Source organism: Bombina bombina, chromosome 3, assembly GCF_027579735.1.
Source record: "Bombina bombina isolate aBomBom1 chromosome 3, aBomBom1.pri, whole genome shotgun sequence".
NCBI classification, from domain to species: Eukaryota; Metazoa; Chordata; class Amphibia; order Anura; family Bombinatoridae; genus Bombina; species Bombina bombina.
This window is the reverse complement of record NC_069501.1, coordinates 36,823,088-36,841,002: the sequence shown is the minus strand read 5'-3', so window position 1 is coordinate 36,841,002 and position 17,915 is coordinate 36,823,088. Positions and strand designations below refer to the sequence as shown.

Genomic DNA, 17,915 nt, shown 5'->3' with positions numbered 1-17,915 from the left:
TAAGTTACGATTTTTGCGCTAGTCGGGTTACTGCTAGAAAAAAAACGGTTTACTTTTAACTTGTAATACCAGCGCAAACCGACTAGCGCAAAATGAAAAACCTAGCAGAGTTTTGGCTATAGTGAAAACGTAAAATACTGCTCCACTTGTAATCTAGCCCTTTGTTAGCTATTTTAACATGTGAACTGGCGAATGTATGACAAAATCAACATATCCTTGTATGGAATTTGTTATGGGTGCAGATACTTATTAGTTAAACACGATTAGCTCCATAAATGAGGAAAGAAAATTCTATTTCTCATAATAGATGGTTACTGTTCCCACAATGATTTCAAGGCATGACACCAAGGAGAGATAGATTTAGTAAATACCAAAATAGTAAAAAGTGACATTTTACTCAAAAAAGCAGCATTTAAACTTGTTTAATGTTAAAGGGACAGTATAGTCAAAATGAAACTTTCATGAGTCAGATAGGACATGCAATTTGAAACAACTTTCCAATTTTCTTTTATTATTATTATTATCGGGTATTTGTAGAGCGCCAACAAATTCCACAGCGTTTTAAACATAGGCAATATACAAGATAACATTTATAGGGATCAAATGGGTAGAGGGCCCTGCCGAGAATTGCACTGTTGTAGTCAGCTCTTGTGAAGGCGATCAACAAACAGCTGGGCCCATAGGCTTACATTCTGAGGGGTTCAAGGGGAAAGCAATGGAGTTAGGAAAGGTTAGTGTTGGTTGTATGCATTCCTGAATAGCAGAGTCTTCAGGGAACGTTTGAAGCTGTTTAAACTAGGGGAGAGTTCCAAAAGATGGGAGCCAGTCTGGAGAAGTCCTGTAAACGGGAATGTGAGGAAGTAACAAGAGAGGAGGAGCGTAGGAGGTCGTGAGCAGAGCGAAGGGGACGGGAGGGAGAGTATCTGGAGACAAGGTCTGAGATATAGGGGGGAGCAGTGCAGTTGAGAGCTTTGTATGTCAGAATGAGAATTTTGTGTTTGATCCTAGAGGCAAGAGGAAGCCAGTGAAGGGATTGGCAGAGAGGTGCAGCAGATGAAGAGCGACGTGTAAGGAAGATGAGCCTGGTAGAGGCAATTATTATGGATTGTAAAGAACCTATGCGTCAGCTAGGGAGACCAGAGAGGACGGAGTTGCAGTAGTCGAGGCGGAAAGGATGAGAGTGGCTTAAAATCTTAGTTGTGTCTTGTGTAAGGAAATGTCTAATTTTAGAGATGTTTTTAGGTGGAAGCGGCAGGCTTTAGCCTAGGCCTGAATGTGAAGAGTGAAAGAAAGATCTTAGTCAAGTGTGACCGCAAGACATCGGGCATGTGGGGTTGGGGTAATGGAGTTATTAACAGTTATAGAGAAATGGGGGGTGGAGATTTTGGAAGAAGGGTGGAAAATAGATTTAGCTTGAGGTAGTGAGAGGACATCCAGGAAGAGATGTGAGAAAGACAGTTAGTGACACGGGTTAGCAAGGAAGGAGATAGGTCTGGTGCAGAGAGGTAGATTTGGGTGTCATCAGCATACAAATGATATTGAAACCCAAGGGACTTTATTAAGGAACCTAATGATGACGTGTAGATTGAAAAGAGAAGGGGACCGAGGACAGAGCCTTGAGGTACCCCAACAGAAAGTGGTAACGGGGCAGAGGATGCTCCAGAGAAGGCTACGCTAAAGGTATGGTTAGATAGATAGGAAGAGAACGACGAGAGAGCTGGGTCGCAGATACCGAAGGATTGGAGGGTTTGGAGCAAAAGAGGGTGGTTATCATCAAATTTCTTTGATATATTGGTATTCTTTGTTGAAAGCTAAACCTAGGTAAGCTCATATGCTAATTTCTAAGCCTTTGAAGGACGCCTCTTATCAACGCTAGTTCACATGTACCATATAAAGATAAAATTGTGCTCACTCCCATGGAATATTTATAAGTCAGCACTGATTGGCTAAAATGCAAGTTTCGTTTTGCTGTTTTCTGGACTATTTGCTTGCTGTTTTTTGGTATGTAAGGCTGGTTATTCACAGTGGACAATAATTAAGATGCTCATGTCTATTGCGTGCTGTTGTAGCCGATAATAGCAGCATAGGCTCTGTATTGCAATACTGATGCCCTTCTAGTTACTGCTGTTTAATTATAGATGCATAGATTTCTTGCCTATTTGGTTGCAATATTTACAATTTAGTTACTTTCGGCTAGATTTAGAGTTTGGCGTTAGCCGTCAAAACCAGCGTTAGAGGCTCCTAACGCTGGTTTTGGGCTACCGCTGGTATTTAGAGTCAGTCAGGAAAGGGTCTAACGCTCACTTTGCAGCCGCGACTTTTCAATACCGCAGATCCCCCTACACCATTTGCGTATCCTATCTTTTCAATGGGATCTTCCTAACGCCGGTATTTAGAGTCTTGGCTGAAGTGAGCGTTAGAAATCTAACGACAAAACTCCAGCCGCAGAAAAAAGTCAGGAGTTAAGAGCTTTCTGGGCTAACGCCGGTTCATAAAGCTCTTAACTACTGTGCTCTAAAGTACACTAACACCCATAAACTACCTATGTACCCCTAAACCGAGGCCCCCAACATCGCCGCCACTCTATTAAAAAATTTTAACCCCTAATCTGCCGCTCCGTACACCGCCGCAACCTACGTTATCCCTATGAACCTCTAATCTGCTGCCCCTAACACCGCCGACCCCTATATTATATTAATTAACCCCTAATCTGCCGCCCCCAACGTCGCCTCCACCTACCTACAATTATTAACCCCTAATCTGCCGACCGGACCTCACCGCTACTATAATAAATGTATTAACCCCTAATCCGCCTCACTCCCGCCTCAATAACACTATAATAAATAGTATTAACCCCTAATCTGCCCTCCCTAACATCGCCGACACCCAACTTCAAGTATTAACCCCTAATCTGCCGACCGGACCTCACCGCTACTCTAATAAATGTATTAACCCCTAAAGCTAAGTCTAACCCTAACCCTAACACCCCCCTAAGTTAAATATAATTTAAATCTAACGAAATAAATTAACTCTTATTAAATAAATTATTCCTATTTAAAGCTAACTACTTACCTGTAAAATAAACCCTAATATAGCTACAATATAAATTATAATTATAATGTAGCTAGTTTAGGATTAATATTTATTTTACAGGCAACTTTGTATTTATTTTAGCCAGGTACAATAGCTATTAAATAGTTAATAACTATTTAATAGCTACCTAGTTAAAATAATTACAAAATTACCTGTAAAATAAATCCTAACCTAAGTTACAATTAAACCTAACACTACACTATCAATAAATTAATTAAATAAAATACCTACAATTATCTACAATTAAACCTAACACTACACTATAAATACATTAATTAAATACAATACCTACAAATAAATACAATTAAATAAACTAACTAAAGTACAAAAAATAAAAAAAGCTAAGTTACAAAAAATAAAAAAAATAAGTTACAAACATTTTAAAAATATTACAACAATTTTAAGCTAATTACACCTAATCTAAGCCCCCTAATAAAATAACAAAGCCCCCCAAAATAAAAAAATGCCCTACCCTATTCTAAATTAAAAAAGTTCAAAGCTCTTTTACCTTACCAGCCCTTAAAAGGGCCTTTTGTGGGGCATGCCCCAAAGAAAACTGCTCTTTTGCCTGTAAAAGAAAAATACAACCCCCCCCAACATTAAAACCCACCACCCACATACCCCTAATCTAACCCAAACCCCCCTTAAATAAACCTAACACTACCCCCCTGAAGATCATCCTATCTTGAGTCGTCTTCACTCAGCCGAGCCACCGATGGAACTGAAGAGGAGATCCAGAGCGGCAGAAGTGATCCTCCAAGGGGCGCTGAAGAAGTCTTCCATCCGATGAAGTGATCCTCCAGGCGGCGCTGAAGAAGTCTTCCATCCGATGAAGTGATCCTCCAGGCGGTGCTGAAGAAGTCTTCCATCCCGGCGATGTCATCTTCCAAGCGGGGTCTTCAATCTTCTTCTTCAGGATCCATCTTCATTCTGCCGACGCGGAACATCCTTCTTCCCCGACGGACTACCGACGAATGAAGGCTCCTTTAAGGGACGTCATCCAAGATGGCGTCCCTCGAATTCCGATTGGCTGATAGGATTCTATCAGCCAATCGGAATTAAGGTAGGAAAATTCTGATTGGCTGATGGAATCAGCCAATCAGATTCAAGTTCAATCCGATTGGCTGATCCAATCAGCCAATCAGATTGAGCTTGCATTCTATTGGCTGATCGGAACAGCCAATAGAATGCGAGCTCAATCTGATTGGCTGATTGGATCAGCCAATCGGATTGAACTTGAATCTGATTGGCTGATTCCATCAGCCAATCAGAATTTTCCTACCTTAATTCCGATTGGCTGATAGAATCCTATCAGCCAATCGGAATTCGAGGGACGCCATCTTGGATGACGTCCCTTAAAGGAGCCTTCATTCGTCGGTAGTCCGTCGGGGAAGAAGGATGTTCCGCGTCGGCGGAATGAAGATGGATCCTGAAGAAGAAGATTGAAGACCCCGCTTGGAAGATGACATCGCCGGGATGGAAGACTTCTTCAGCGCCGCTTGGAAGATGACATCGCCCGGATGGAAGACTTCTTCAGTGCCGCCTGGAGGATCACTTTATCGGATTGAAGACTTCTTCAGCGCCCCTTGGAGGATCACTTCTGCCGCTCCGGATCTCCTCTTCGGTTCCATCGGTGGCTCAGCTGAGTGAAGACGACTCAAGGTAGGATGATCTTCAGGGGGGTAGTGTTAGGTTTATTTAAGGGGGTTTGGGTTAGATTAGGGGTATGTGGGTGGTGGGTTTTAATGTTGGGGGGGGGTGTATTTTTCTTTTACAGGCAAAAGAGCAGTTTTCTTTGGGGCATGCCCCACAAAAGGCCCTTTTAAGGGCTGGTAAGGTAAAAGAGCTTTGAACTTTTTTAATTTAGAATAGGGTAGGGCATTTTTTTGTTTTGGGGTGCTTTGTTATTTTATTAGGGGGCTTAGATTAGGTGTAATTAGCTTAAAATTGTTGTAATATTTTTAAAATGTTTGTAACTTATTTTTTTTATTTTTTGCAACTTAGCTTTTTTTATTTTTTGTACTTTAGTTTATTTAATTGTATTTATTTGTAGGTATTGTATTTAATTAATTTATTGATAGTGTAGTGTTAGGTTTAATTGTAGATAATTGTAGGTATTTTATTTAATTAATTTATTGATAGTGTAGTGTTAGGTTTAATTGTAACTTAGGTTAGGATTTATTTTACAGGTAATTTTGTAATTATTTTAACTAGGTAGCTATTAAATAGTTATTAACTATTTAATAGCTATTGTACCTGGTTAAAATAAATACAAAGTTGCCTGTAAAATAAATATTAATCCTAAAATAGCTACAATATAATTATAATTTATATTGTAGCTATATTAGGGTTTATTTTACAGGTAAGTATTTAGCTTTAAATAGGAATAATTTATTTAATAAGAGTTAATTTATTTTGTTAGATTTAAATTATATTTAACTTAAGGGGGGTGTTAGTGTTAAGGTTAGACTTAGCTTTAGGGGTTAATACATTTATTAGAGTAGCGGTGAGGTCCGGTCGGCAGATTAGGGGTTAATACTTGAAGTTAGGTGTCAGCGATGTTAGGGTGGGCAGATTAGGGGTTAATACTATTTATTATAGGGTTATTGAGGCGGGAGTGAGGCGGATTAGGGGTTAATACATTTATTATAGTAGCGGTGAGGTCCGGTCGGCAGATTAGGGGTTAATTATTGTAGGTAGCTGGCGGCGACGTTGTGGGGGGCAGATTAGGGGTTAATAAATATAATATAGGGGTCGGCGGTATTAGGGGCAGCAGATTAGGGGTTCATAGGGATAACGTAGGTTGCGGCAGGTGTACGGAGCGGCAGATTAGGGGTTAATAATAATATGCAGGGGTCAGCGATAGCGGGGGCGGCAGATTAGGGGTTAATAAGTGTAAGGTTAGGGGTGTTTAGACTCGGGGTACATGTTAGAGTGTTAGGTGCAGACATAGGAAGTGTTTCCCCATAGGAAACAATGGGGCTGCGTTAGGAGCTGAATGCTGCTTTTTTGCAGGTGTTAGGTTTTTTTTCAGCTCAAACAGCCCCATTGTTTCCTATGGGGGAATCGTGCACGAGCACGTTTTTGAAGCTGGCCGCGTCCGTAAGCACCGCTGGTATTGAGAGTTGCAGTGGCGGTAAATATGCTATACGCTCCCTTTTTGGAGCCTAACGCAGCCCTTCTGTGAACTCTAAATACCAGCGGTATTTAAAAGGTGCGGGGGGAAAAAAGCCAGCGTTAGCTACGCGGGTCGTTACCGACAAAACTCTAAATCTAGCCGTGTGTTTTTAATTGATTGTATCTAATACCCATAGCTACATGGTAATTATTTACAGTAGGTTGCTTGGATACAGGCGCTGCCTGATGACGTGTGCTCCGTGGTGGTCGCCTTCTGTAGTGCACTTTGGTGTTTAAGGTGAGTGGGTATTTAAGTCACTGATGTATGTGGGGTGTTTATGCCAGTTTGAAACGTCACGGTAACACTGTAAAGGATTAAAATTCCCTTGGTTAAATACGGTGAGTGCCTTCCTCATTATTTTCTATTTTATATATATATATATATATATATGTGTGTGTGTACATATACTGTATAGTAATGTTTTTATATGTGTATATGACTGTAAATACATATATAAATACATTAATATACATGTACATATATATCAATTAATACATACAAATACATCTGTAGACATTTACTATATGAATCTCTATGTTAAAGCCCTTTTGTGCCTTTTTTTTTCTTCCAACACCTGAGATCTCATATCATTGAGCCCTTATAACTTTTTTTTTTATATTTTTTATTAGATGGCGTTAATATGAGTGTAACTGTACTTTGTAATGTATTTTTGAAGGGATTTGTACAATTTTTTTTTTCGGAAAACAGTTAACCACAGCAATGGAAAGGGGGCACAACGATCACAATAATGCTAGCCTAAGATACTTGGGATTGTTATGATTCTAGTTGCCAGATACTGAACAAGCGTCAGAGTAAACATTATGTATCTTCAATATCTGATAGAACACCGGAATGGGGTCACAGGCTGATGTGACTCTGCAATAAAATATTACATTGTAAGAACTAGCTTGTAAACTGTAAACATGACCAAAGCAACATGAGTAGTACCCTGAAGTCCCTGAAGTAGGTAAAGCTGACATCAAAGGTTTTCGTGTGCGCTTCAACCAGCTGCGCTATCAGGTCCTGCTGCTCCGGCGTCAGGCAAGTAACAGGCGGGGATGGGGAGAAATGATACAGCTGCTGCTTCTTTCTAATGAGCGCACGTCTTCTCTGCACCGCCTCATCTGACATGATCACTGCAAACAGAGGGTGACCCGGTTACCTGCATATGCTGCTACGTGCACTTACATTCAATGCTGATGCTGCCTTATGGTGCTCAGGGAGTCAAGTGATTTAATTAGGGCCACATTTACCTAACTCCTCTATTTGCAGCTTACGTTAAATTCTTGTGACCAGACATCTAGCTAAAACTTATATATGATTTTAAATGCAAGTCATAAAGATTATACAGAATACTGCTGAGTTTTAGCCCAGACAGGCAAAAAAAAACTAAAAAATGCATCACATGCTACTTGTATTAATTTATTTTAAGACTACTTAAAACAGTAGACACACATAGCCATATATTATACTCTTGATCTCTATACATCTGTTAATGGGTTATTAAACAGTAAATAACGGCTAGGTATAGTGATGTATTCAAAGCAAAGCTTAGCCTGAGAATAGTATGTAGATGTATTTTCTAAACTATATTCGTTGTTTAGGTTTGGTTTCTACAAGGTCACTGCCATGTTGGAATCTAGGTTTTCCCCTTAACTCTCTCTCCTGCTGAGGACAACTAGGAACAGATATAAAACAGTATTTAAGAGTGCAAGAGAAACAAGGCTGTGTGGAATATAGAAGTAACTATATAACAGAGTTTCCGCAGAGCCTTGTTTGCACACTCTCTTTTATTGCCTTTTTCTCTAATTGTCCTCAGCAGAAGAGATAGATACGAAGAAGCATAGGTTCAAACATGGCGGCACTCACTACTTTTAGAAGCTCAGTGGAACTAAGAAAACCAATCATTTTCCAATTTAAATTATAGGTGACAAAATAAGTAAGGAAAGTATATTGCAAGTTTTTTTTTTTTTACTACACATAATTTAACATTTTACAATCTCATACTATTTAACGTCCCTTTAATTTGCTGGTGGTTGTCTCAGAGGTGAACACAACCAGGTTTGTATTACTTATCTCTCTCTTTATCAGTTTCTAAAGATCACATTTGCTATCGGTATATACTTTGTGCACACTGCGTGATTAACTGGACATACAGCAAATACACTACTAACTTTATCATCTATAGACTTACGCTCTCTCTTCACTACTGACTTTATCCTCTATAGACTTACGCTCTCTCTTCACTACTGACTTTATCCTCTATAGACTTACGCTCTCTCTTCACTACTGACTTTATCATCTATAGACTTATGCTCTCTCTTCACTACTGACTTTATCCTCTATAGACTTACGCTCTCTCTTCACTACTGACTTTATCATTTATAGACTTACGCTCTCTCTTCACTACTGACTTTATCCTCTATAGACTTACGCTCTCTCTTCACTACTAACTTTATCCTCTATAGACTTACGCTCTCTCTTCACTACTGACTTTATCCTCTATAGACTTACGCTCTCTCTTCACTACTGACTTTATCCTCTATAGACTTACGCTCTCTCTTCACTACTAACTTTATCATCTATAGACTTACGCTCTCTCTTCACTACTGACTTTATCCTCTATAGACTTACGCTCTCTCTTCACTACTGACTTTATCCTCTATAGACTTACGCTCTCTCTTCACTACTGACTTTATCATCTATAGACTTACGCTCTCTCTTCACTACTGACTTTATCATCTATAGACTTACGCTCTCTCTTCACTACTGACTTTATCATCTATAGACTTACGCTCTCTCTTCACTACTGACTTTATCATCTATAGACTTACGCTCTCTCATAGACTTACGCTCTCTCTTCACTACTGACTTTATCATCTATAGACTTATGCTCTCTCTTCACTACTGACTTTATCATCTATAGACTTACGCTCTCTCTTCACTACTGACTTTATCATCTATAGACTTACGCTCTCTCTTCACTACTGACTTTATCCTCTATAGACTTACGCTCTCTCTTCACTACTGACTTTATCATCTATAGACTTACGCTCTCTCTTCACTACTGACTTTATCCTCTATAGACTTACGCTCTCTCTTCACTACTGACTTTATCCTCTATAGACTTACGCTCTCTCTTCACTACTGACTTTATCATCTATAGACTTACGCTCTCTCTTCACTACTGACTTTATCCTCTATAGACTTACGCTCTCTCTTCACTACTGACTTTATCCTCTATAGACTTATGCTCTCTCTTCACTACTGACTTTATCATCTATAGACTTACGCTCTCTCTTCACTACTGACTTTATCATCTATAGACTTACGCTCTCTCTTCACTACTGACTTTATCCTCTATAGACTTACGCTCTCTCTTCACTACTGACTTTATCATCTATAGACTTACGCTCTCTCTTCACTACTGACTTTATCCTCTATAGACTTAGGCTCTCTCTTCACTACTGACTTTATCATCTATAGACTTACGCTCTCTCTTCACTACTGACTTTATCATCTATAGACTTACGCTCTCTCTTCACTACTGACTTTATCCTCTATAGACTTACGCTCTCTCTTCACTACTGACTTTATCATCTATAGACTTACGCTCTCTCTTCACTACTGACTTTATCCTCTATAGACTTACGCTCTCTCTTCACTACTGACTTTATCCTCTATAGACTTACACTCTCTCTTCACTACTGACTTTATCATCTATAGACTTACACTCTCTCTTCACTACTGACTTTATCATCTATAGACTTACGCTCTCTCTTCACTACTGACTTTATCCTCTATAGACTTACACTCTCTCTTCACTACTGACTTTATCATCTATAGACTTACGCTCTCTCTTCATGCCGATCCCCACGCACTTCTTTAAGCGACAAGCCTGGCAATGGCGCCGGTTGCTTTTGTTGATGAGACACGAGCTCTGAAAGGGACAGCTGAGCTGCAGATTTCTCTTCATGGCGCGCCTACAGCGGGAGCAGAGATGTTCACATACAACTGTTTAAAGGGCCAGCAGCACTGCACAACCAACAACTAAAGCAAGACAATAACACTCTGACTTTTACATAAGCTGTAGAAAAAGGAAAATAAAACCCCACATTTCTCTTTCATGATTCAGATAGAGCATATCATTTTAAACAACGTTTCCATTTACTTTTATTATCTAATTTTCTTTGTTTTCTTGTTATCCTTTGTTGTAAAGCAGGAAGGTAAGCTCAGGAGTGTGCACGTGCATGCGGTACTATATTGCAGCAGTTTTGCAACAATGTTATACAGTAGCAAGAACACTAGATGGCAGCAGTTTTATAACAATGTTATACAGTAGCAAGAACATTAGATGGCAGCAGTTTTATAATAATGTTATACATTAGCAAGAACACTAGATGGCAGCAGTTTTATAATAATGTTATACATTAGCAAGACCACTAGATGGCAGCAGTTTTATAACAGTGTTATATATTAGCAAGAGCACTAGATGGCAGCGGTTTTATAATAATGTTATACATTAGCAAGAGCACTAGATGACAGCAGTTTTATAATAATGTTATACATTAGCAAGAGCACTAGATGGCAGCAGTTTTATAACAATGTTATACAGTAGCAAGAACACTAGATGGCAGCAGTTTTATAACAATGTTATACATTAGCAAGAACACTAGATGGCAGCAGTTTTATAACAATGTTATACAGTAGCAAAAACACTAGATGGCAGCAGTTTTATAATAATGTTATACATTAGCAAGAGCACTAGATGGCAGCAGTTTTATAATAATGTTATACAGTAGCAAGAGCACTAGATGGCAGCAGTTTTATAATAATGTTATACATTAGCAAGAGCACTAGATGGCAGCAGTTTTATAACAATGTTATACATTAGCAAGAGCACTAGATGGCAGCAGTTTTATAATAATGTTATACATTAGCAAGAGCACTAGATGGTAGCAGTTTTACAACAATGTTATACATTAGCAAGAGCACTAGATGGCAGCAGTTTTATAATAATGTTATACAGTAGCAAGAACACTAGATGGCAGCAGTTTTATAACAATGTTATACATTAGCAAGAGCACTAGATGGCAGCAGTTTTATAATAATGTTATACAGTAGCAAGAGCACTAGATGGCAGCAGTTTTATAATAATGTTATACAGTAGCAAGAGCACTAGATGGCAGCACTATTTCCTGTCATGTAAAGCCCCAGACGTGCACGCTACCTACCTAGATATCTCTTCAACTAGAGAATGAAGCAAATTTGATAATATAAGTAAATTGGAAACATTTTTATAACATTGTATTCTCTATCTGAATCATGAAAGTTTAATTTGACTAAACTGCCCCTTTAAGGCTAATTTAAGAATCCTTAAAATGTGATTTCTATTCAGAAAGTACATTTATCTTCTCATATGTATCTTATGATACACTGATGCTTCTTGTCCTCACAAACAACAATACGTAAAGATCTCCCTTCCTATTAATAACTGTACTAATTCTGATCCAGCAGGGAATGACTCCCACTATGACCTGGGCTATGTTTGCTGTATACATTAGTTTCGTGCTAAATATGTGTATCAAGTGAGTATAGGCCCCATCACATCATAAACTGACAACGGTGTGTGGTGAGCAGTTGTAAGCCTGAGGACAGCGCACACCCTTCTGTAATCAATGAGTACCGTGAGCATCATCTGAATGCAATAAGTGGACATGAGCTCATGTTGTGGCTAATGCAAAGCTCACCCTCACATGTTGCCAAGCAACCATTATTCTGCTTTCTTGGAAAAAGAGAAGACTTCGGTTTCTTTTGTTTTTTTTTTGCTAATTCCCTTGATCTTGGACATTACAAGAATAAAAGTGGTTTTAAAAATAGAATCATATTCCACTTCACAAGCAAGGGAAGCACAAATGAACCAAAATGGCCTTTACTGTTCTACCTACATGATGTGTCTACTAGACGACTTTATAGCGTATTTATTCTGCAGGATGACGGCTCTACATTACTAAACCTGCATACGTTTAGTTCTGCTCCCTTCAGCGCACAGGAGCTGCTATTTAAAGGTTTACTTTCTAAAGTTCTCTGTGTACCACTCCAGTTAAAGGGACAAAGTATTCAAAAAAATATTGCCATCCAAACCCAGAATCTAAACATGATGAATTTACCTTTTTTTGTATGCAACATGAAGTAAAATCTGTTTAAATTGAATCTAATAAAGCTGTATTAGGTGTGCACTTTTTATTAATACTCATTGGCTGATGGGCACTTCCTACTAATGCTCATTGGCCAACAAACAATTCCTACTAATGCTCATTGGCTGACAGGCATTTCCTGCTAATGCTCATTAACTAACATGCACTTTCTACTAATGCTCATTGGCAGATAGGCCCTTCCTACTAATGCGGATTGGCCGATACGCACTTCCTGCTAATGCTATTTGGCTAACAAGCCCTTTCTACTAATGCTCTTTGGCAGATAGGAACTTCTTACTAACGCTGATGATTAGTAGGAAAAACACAACTGATAATGATAAGTTAGCTTAAATTTTAATAGTGTTTACTTCATATGTATTCAGACAATAAAAATGTGCACCATATTTAAATGTCAGTCTTTGACTTGGATTATAGGACATTTTTGAGTACATAATCTCTTTAAACTGGTGATTTACAATGATCATGGTCTGCTCCAGGTACAGATAAACATATAGCCAGCATATTATTTTTTTTTAGGTGGCCAAGCAACAATTTTGCATATTTGCTCGTGGCAAGGTCACCTACCACAGTTGTTCAAACTACGATTTTTTCAAACAAAGAAAGAGGAAAAACAGAGCGCACAGCCCGACTCAAGTGTAATTTATTAAATTATTAAAATGCAAACACAAAATTGCACTTACTAGAAATTAAGCCAAATAAAACGTCCAAAAACAGCGCTTAAATACAAGGCCGACACAAACTAGGAATGATTCCTTTTTCCCTCGACGGCCGCTGGCTTCTCAGCTTTTACAGAATACTCCAAAACTGCGGTAACGTGATCTGACGTACACAGTCCGACAGAAATAAGAACAACCTTTTTTTCCTCTTGAAAAAGCCTGACCGTAGACCGGGAGACACGTGTAGAGGTTGTTCTTATTTCTGTCCGGACTGTGTACGGTTCCTGTCGGATCACGTGACTGCAACTTCTGAGTTTTGTATGAATTTTTCAAGATGAACATGACTGCCACAGTAGAATTGCATAATCAATAAGTGTATAGTAAAAAGATAATGCAATATCACTTACTCTGAATTTCAAATGAGCAGTAAAAAAAAATTCAGAATCCCCCCTCCATTTGCCGGACCCCTGTATCATGTGACAGCTATCAGCCAATCACAAACTAATATATGTATACCCTGTGAACATGCTCAGTAGGATATGGTGCATCAGAAAGTGTGCATATAAAAAGAATGTGCAAAATATGATAATAGAAGTAAATCGGAAAGACTCTTAAAACCAAAAGCTCTATCTGAATCATGAGAGTTTAATTTTGACTTTAGTGTCTCTTTAACTGTTTGATCTTCGTTCAATTGCGTTAATTTGCAGTTTTAGCACTATTTTTTATGCTAATAACATAAATTATGACTTACCAGATTATTTCCTTTCCTTCGATACAGCGAGAGTCCACAGTTGCATTCATTACTTGTGGGAATACAGAACCTGGCCACCAGGAGGAGGCAAAGACACCCCAGCCAAAGGCTTAAGTACCTCCCCCACTTACCTCACTCCCAGTCATTCTGCAGAGGGAACAATGAACAGAAATATCAGGGTGAAAAAGGTGCCAGAAGAAAAAAACTTAAATTTAGGGATGCCCACCGGAAAGCACAGGCGGGAGCTGTGGACTCTCCCTGTATCAAAAGAAAGGAAATTATCTGGTAAGTCATAATTTATGTTTTCCTTCTAAATGCAGGGAGAGTCCACAGCTACATTCATTACTTGTGGGAAATTATACCCAAGCTACAGAGGACACTGAATGCTAACGGCAGGGTACAAATAAGAGGCGGCCCAACCTGAGGGCACCACAGCCTGCAAGAAAACCAAACTCACAAAGGCTTTCTTAAAAGAAGCAAAAAAAAAATAAAAAGAATAAGAATGTTAGGAGAACCAAGCAGATGCCCAACAATCAGAACCATAGGATCTCATGTCAGAGACTCAAAAGATGCCACTGCACTCGAACTGAGCCATAAATCTCTGAGGAGGCTTGTGTCCCGGTGTTTCCTAAAACCAGCAAAAAACACTCCTCCACCAACAAGGAGGAAGTTGATCAGCTTCCAAAAAATTACACTCCCCAGATATGAATGAATATAAAGGAAAAAACTGTCTATTATAATGTCTGACAGAAACCTCAAGGTAAGATTCCCCAAAAGAAGGAAGAAGCTCTTCCTATTTGGACAAGGAATACAACAATCTTAGGGAGAAAAAACTCAGATAGCCTTATTAGAAGGGAGACCACAATAAGGAAGAACATATTGCAAACTGCAAAACAGAAACTATGACACGTAGAAAAACAATATACAGACAAAATAGGTCCTTGAATAAGAATTCAAAGACCACCTCCTGTACAGGTACAAAGGTAACCCGATGCAACTCCTGAAGGATAAATCCAACACCAAAAGGAGCAAGGAATTGACTTGGCGGCCCTGCCACATGCAGTGCCCTAGCAAAAACAACGGAACACCTGGAAGATCAATGAATCTCTGGAACTGGAGCACAAACAGAGAGCAAAAACTGCTTGTGAAAACACATACCAGAGAAAGGAACCACAGCTGGTATCCATCTGCAACCTTCCGCTTGCCAGGCAGCTAAGCTAATCAACAGGCTATCCTTGCAGGCTGCCCCTTCAAACAAGAACTAGCTAGACAAGCCCTTCGCCAGCTCATTCTAGAGGGGAAGAAGAATACTCCAGGATCCAGAAGAGAATCAGGACAAGCTAGCTCCTCCTGGCAAAAAGAGAGGGAATCCTCCACGTCTAAAACAGGTGACGAGTAACCAGGTACGAGCTGAAGGAAAGGACTGAAACCCTGCAGAAAAAAAACCTTTCAGCTAGGGCCATGCGACCCCTCGCCATTCACCCCGGAAGAAAAGATCCCAAGATGCCAAGAGACCCTGACCCGGTAGATCCCTGCAACAAGGGAACTCTCATGGCAGCGAGCCTCTAAACCGTGATTACAAACTTGCGCGCGAAAATGGAGCAACAGTCTCTCTGACGCCCACTCCAGATAGGATCGAGCCATCCTCAAAAAAGAGTGACATGGCCGAAAAGAAGAAGGTTAAAATAGACCTCTTCAGAATTAAGAAAACTCCAACAGCAGGATTCAAACTCCAAGCATACAGCTTGCTAGGCCAGGAACTAATCCCTTAGGCCACTTAGTCATGCGGGCCTCAGCTGAGAAACTCAATCTGCTTTCCTCAGATACACATTCAAAAACTTCTGGATAGTCAGATCAAACGGATGATCGTAAGAAACATACTTTCCGGAAGAGCACACTCAGAGAATGAATTGCTGTCAAGAGCTGTAGTGGTCCTCCGCCCACCACCACATTCGAGACCCTTCCGTCTACGCAGGAGGAACTCACTAACTCAGAAATAATCCACTCACCAAGAGGTCCCCACTGGCATGGACCCAGAAGACCAGACCTCAGAGCAAAATGCTCTACTGAAAAAAAAGGATAATTGGAAGGAAAATTCTGATCCACATACATCAGAAAACTCACCCTCCTGACAGGGAAGAGACCAAGACAAACTCCCCCAGGGGAACTAGGATAAAAATCCCCAACACCCGGAGATCTGGACCGAACACTGGAGAACGATTCCCCAACTGGTAATCCAAAAAGACTGCTAAGATAGAGACAAAAACCCAATGCTATGTCGAAGACTCAGCCTGGGCTGAATCCATCACCCCTCACCACAGTGCCAACAAAGGCCTGAAGGTGAATTGGAGGGCAGAACCCGATGAAGTAATTCTAACTTTGTAAGCTCTAAGGCAAAGAGCCCTCCTGTCTGACAGACCAAACCACATCCAAAGGATACAACCTAGTGCCAACACCAGAACTCAGGTCTAGGTCCACCTCTAAGGATGGAACTGGCAGGAAGCCAATCCCAAAGGTCTACAAGAAGACGCAGGAAAAAACAAAACCGTCAAAACTCGGGAGCCACCGCAACACCTAGAAACAGGCTACTGCTACATTAAACCCCAGATCCCCCCCAAAAAAATATTAGGATCCAAGCGAGGTTCCGGAAGAAAACGGTCCCTAAGAAACGGACCTGCTTAAACAAGGATGTTTTAAATGGACATCCAGCGTCAGCAGCTGGATTCAAACCATCGACCTTCGAGTTGCAAAGCCACAGAGATAACCACCAGGCTTCACTGGGCTTCTCTAGACAGGAAAGATATCGCTCTTCCTAAAACCAAGTAGAGAGAACCGTGTATTCTCTCTGAACAAAGATCTAATAAGCTCTGCTTAAAAATCATTGGACCCAAAAAGGTCGCAAAATCCCTCCCCAACAGTGCAATGACACTGTGAAGAGTACCGGGACAAGACTTCAAAAGTCACCTAGTCCAGAAAGACAGAATGAAAACCTCAACTCTGGCCCCTAGGACCCCTGAACCCATAAGATCCAGCATCCAGAGTCCATCCAGAAGAACCTAAGACAGGTCCTGCCTGTCCTACGGTATAGATGGAGCTGCTCTGCCTGGACTAGCTCCTTCTCTAGAGTAGAAGGGAAAAACACTTAACTATTACCTAAAACAGGTCCTGGCCGTCATCAAGGGTACGACACATCTTGTCATAAAAAAACATAAACAAATGGCAAATTCTTAAGTTCCAGCAGTGCTAGGAAAACTGAGTATAAACAAAATAAAGAAAATAAGCTCCGAGGCTTAAATTCTTATCTCTAGATAAGCGAGGGAATCCTCACCCCGAAAAGAGACCTAGAAGATTCCATTGGAAGACTCAACCATCACGATCACAGAGGTCGATAAAACCAAAAACAACCCTAGTGACGAAACGTCTTCCTAAAAGGAGCTTCGACAAGAAACCCGAGCTCTAAAACAAAAAAACTATCCAAGATGGATTAGAAATGAAAATAGGTAAACGTGCAAAAAGGAACGTCAAAAGGGTGTGCAAACTAAAACAAACAGGTCCTGCCTGTTATACAAAACAACCCCCATGGAGCTCAGGACTGGGATTCTATAACTATATACATATAGAATTATAGATGATAAAGAAGAGGATCCAACCCTCTCCATTTGTCTAATCAAGATCGTTATCTGATTTAGAGGACTGAGATCCATCTGACGGATCAGGACTGGAAACCTCTAACATCGCCAAAACCTCTCTCAGAAGTAAATGCAGGCGTGCCTTTCTAAATCTAAATGCCAAATCCTCCTCAGTCGGAGGAGTCAAATTAGGCAACTCCGACCCCTGAGGTTTTACCTCTGAAGCCTCAGAGGGAACCGCATCCCCAGATGACTGATCGGGCACAATCGTTCTTTTACACGACAGCCCATGGGTAGGAGAACACTGATTAACCCTTCGCTTGCACGTAACAGGAAGAGGCAAACTCGCTAAAGCCATAGAGATGGCCATGCAAAAACACGCAGTAACCT

General features: G+C 40.2%; 1 protein-coding gene across 3 annotated transcripts in view; it reads right to left on the bottom strand.

Moving 5' to 3' along the window:
• The window catches only part of NR1I2 (nuclear receptor subfamily 1 group I member 2), a 483,563-nt gene that overhangs the window by 192,424 nt on the left and 273,224 nt on the right, over nucleotides 1–17,915 (bottom strand). For all 3 annotated transcript variants that reach the window (XM_053705788.1, XM_053705789.1, XM_053705790.1), the window contains 2 exons: nucleotides 10,124–10,254; nucleotides 7,220–7,407 (listed from right to left, as the gene is read on the bottom strand). In XM_053705788.1, coding sequence (XP_053561763.1) covers nucleotides 7,220–7,407; nucleotides 10,124–10,254 — 319 coding nt within the window. The remainder of the gene's footprint in view (nucleotides 1–7,219; nucleotides 7,408–10,123; nucleotides 10,255–17,915) is intronic.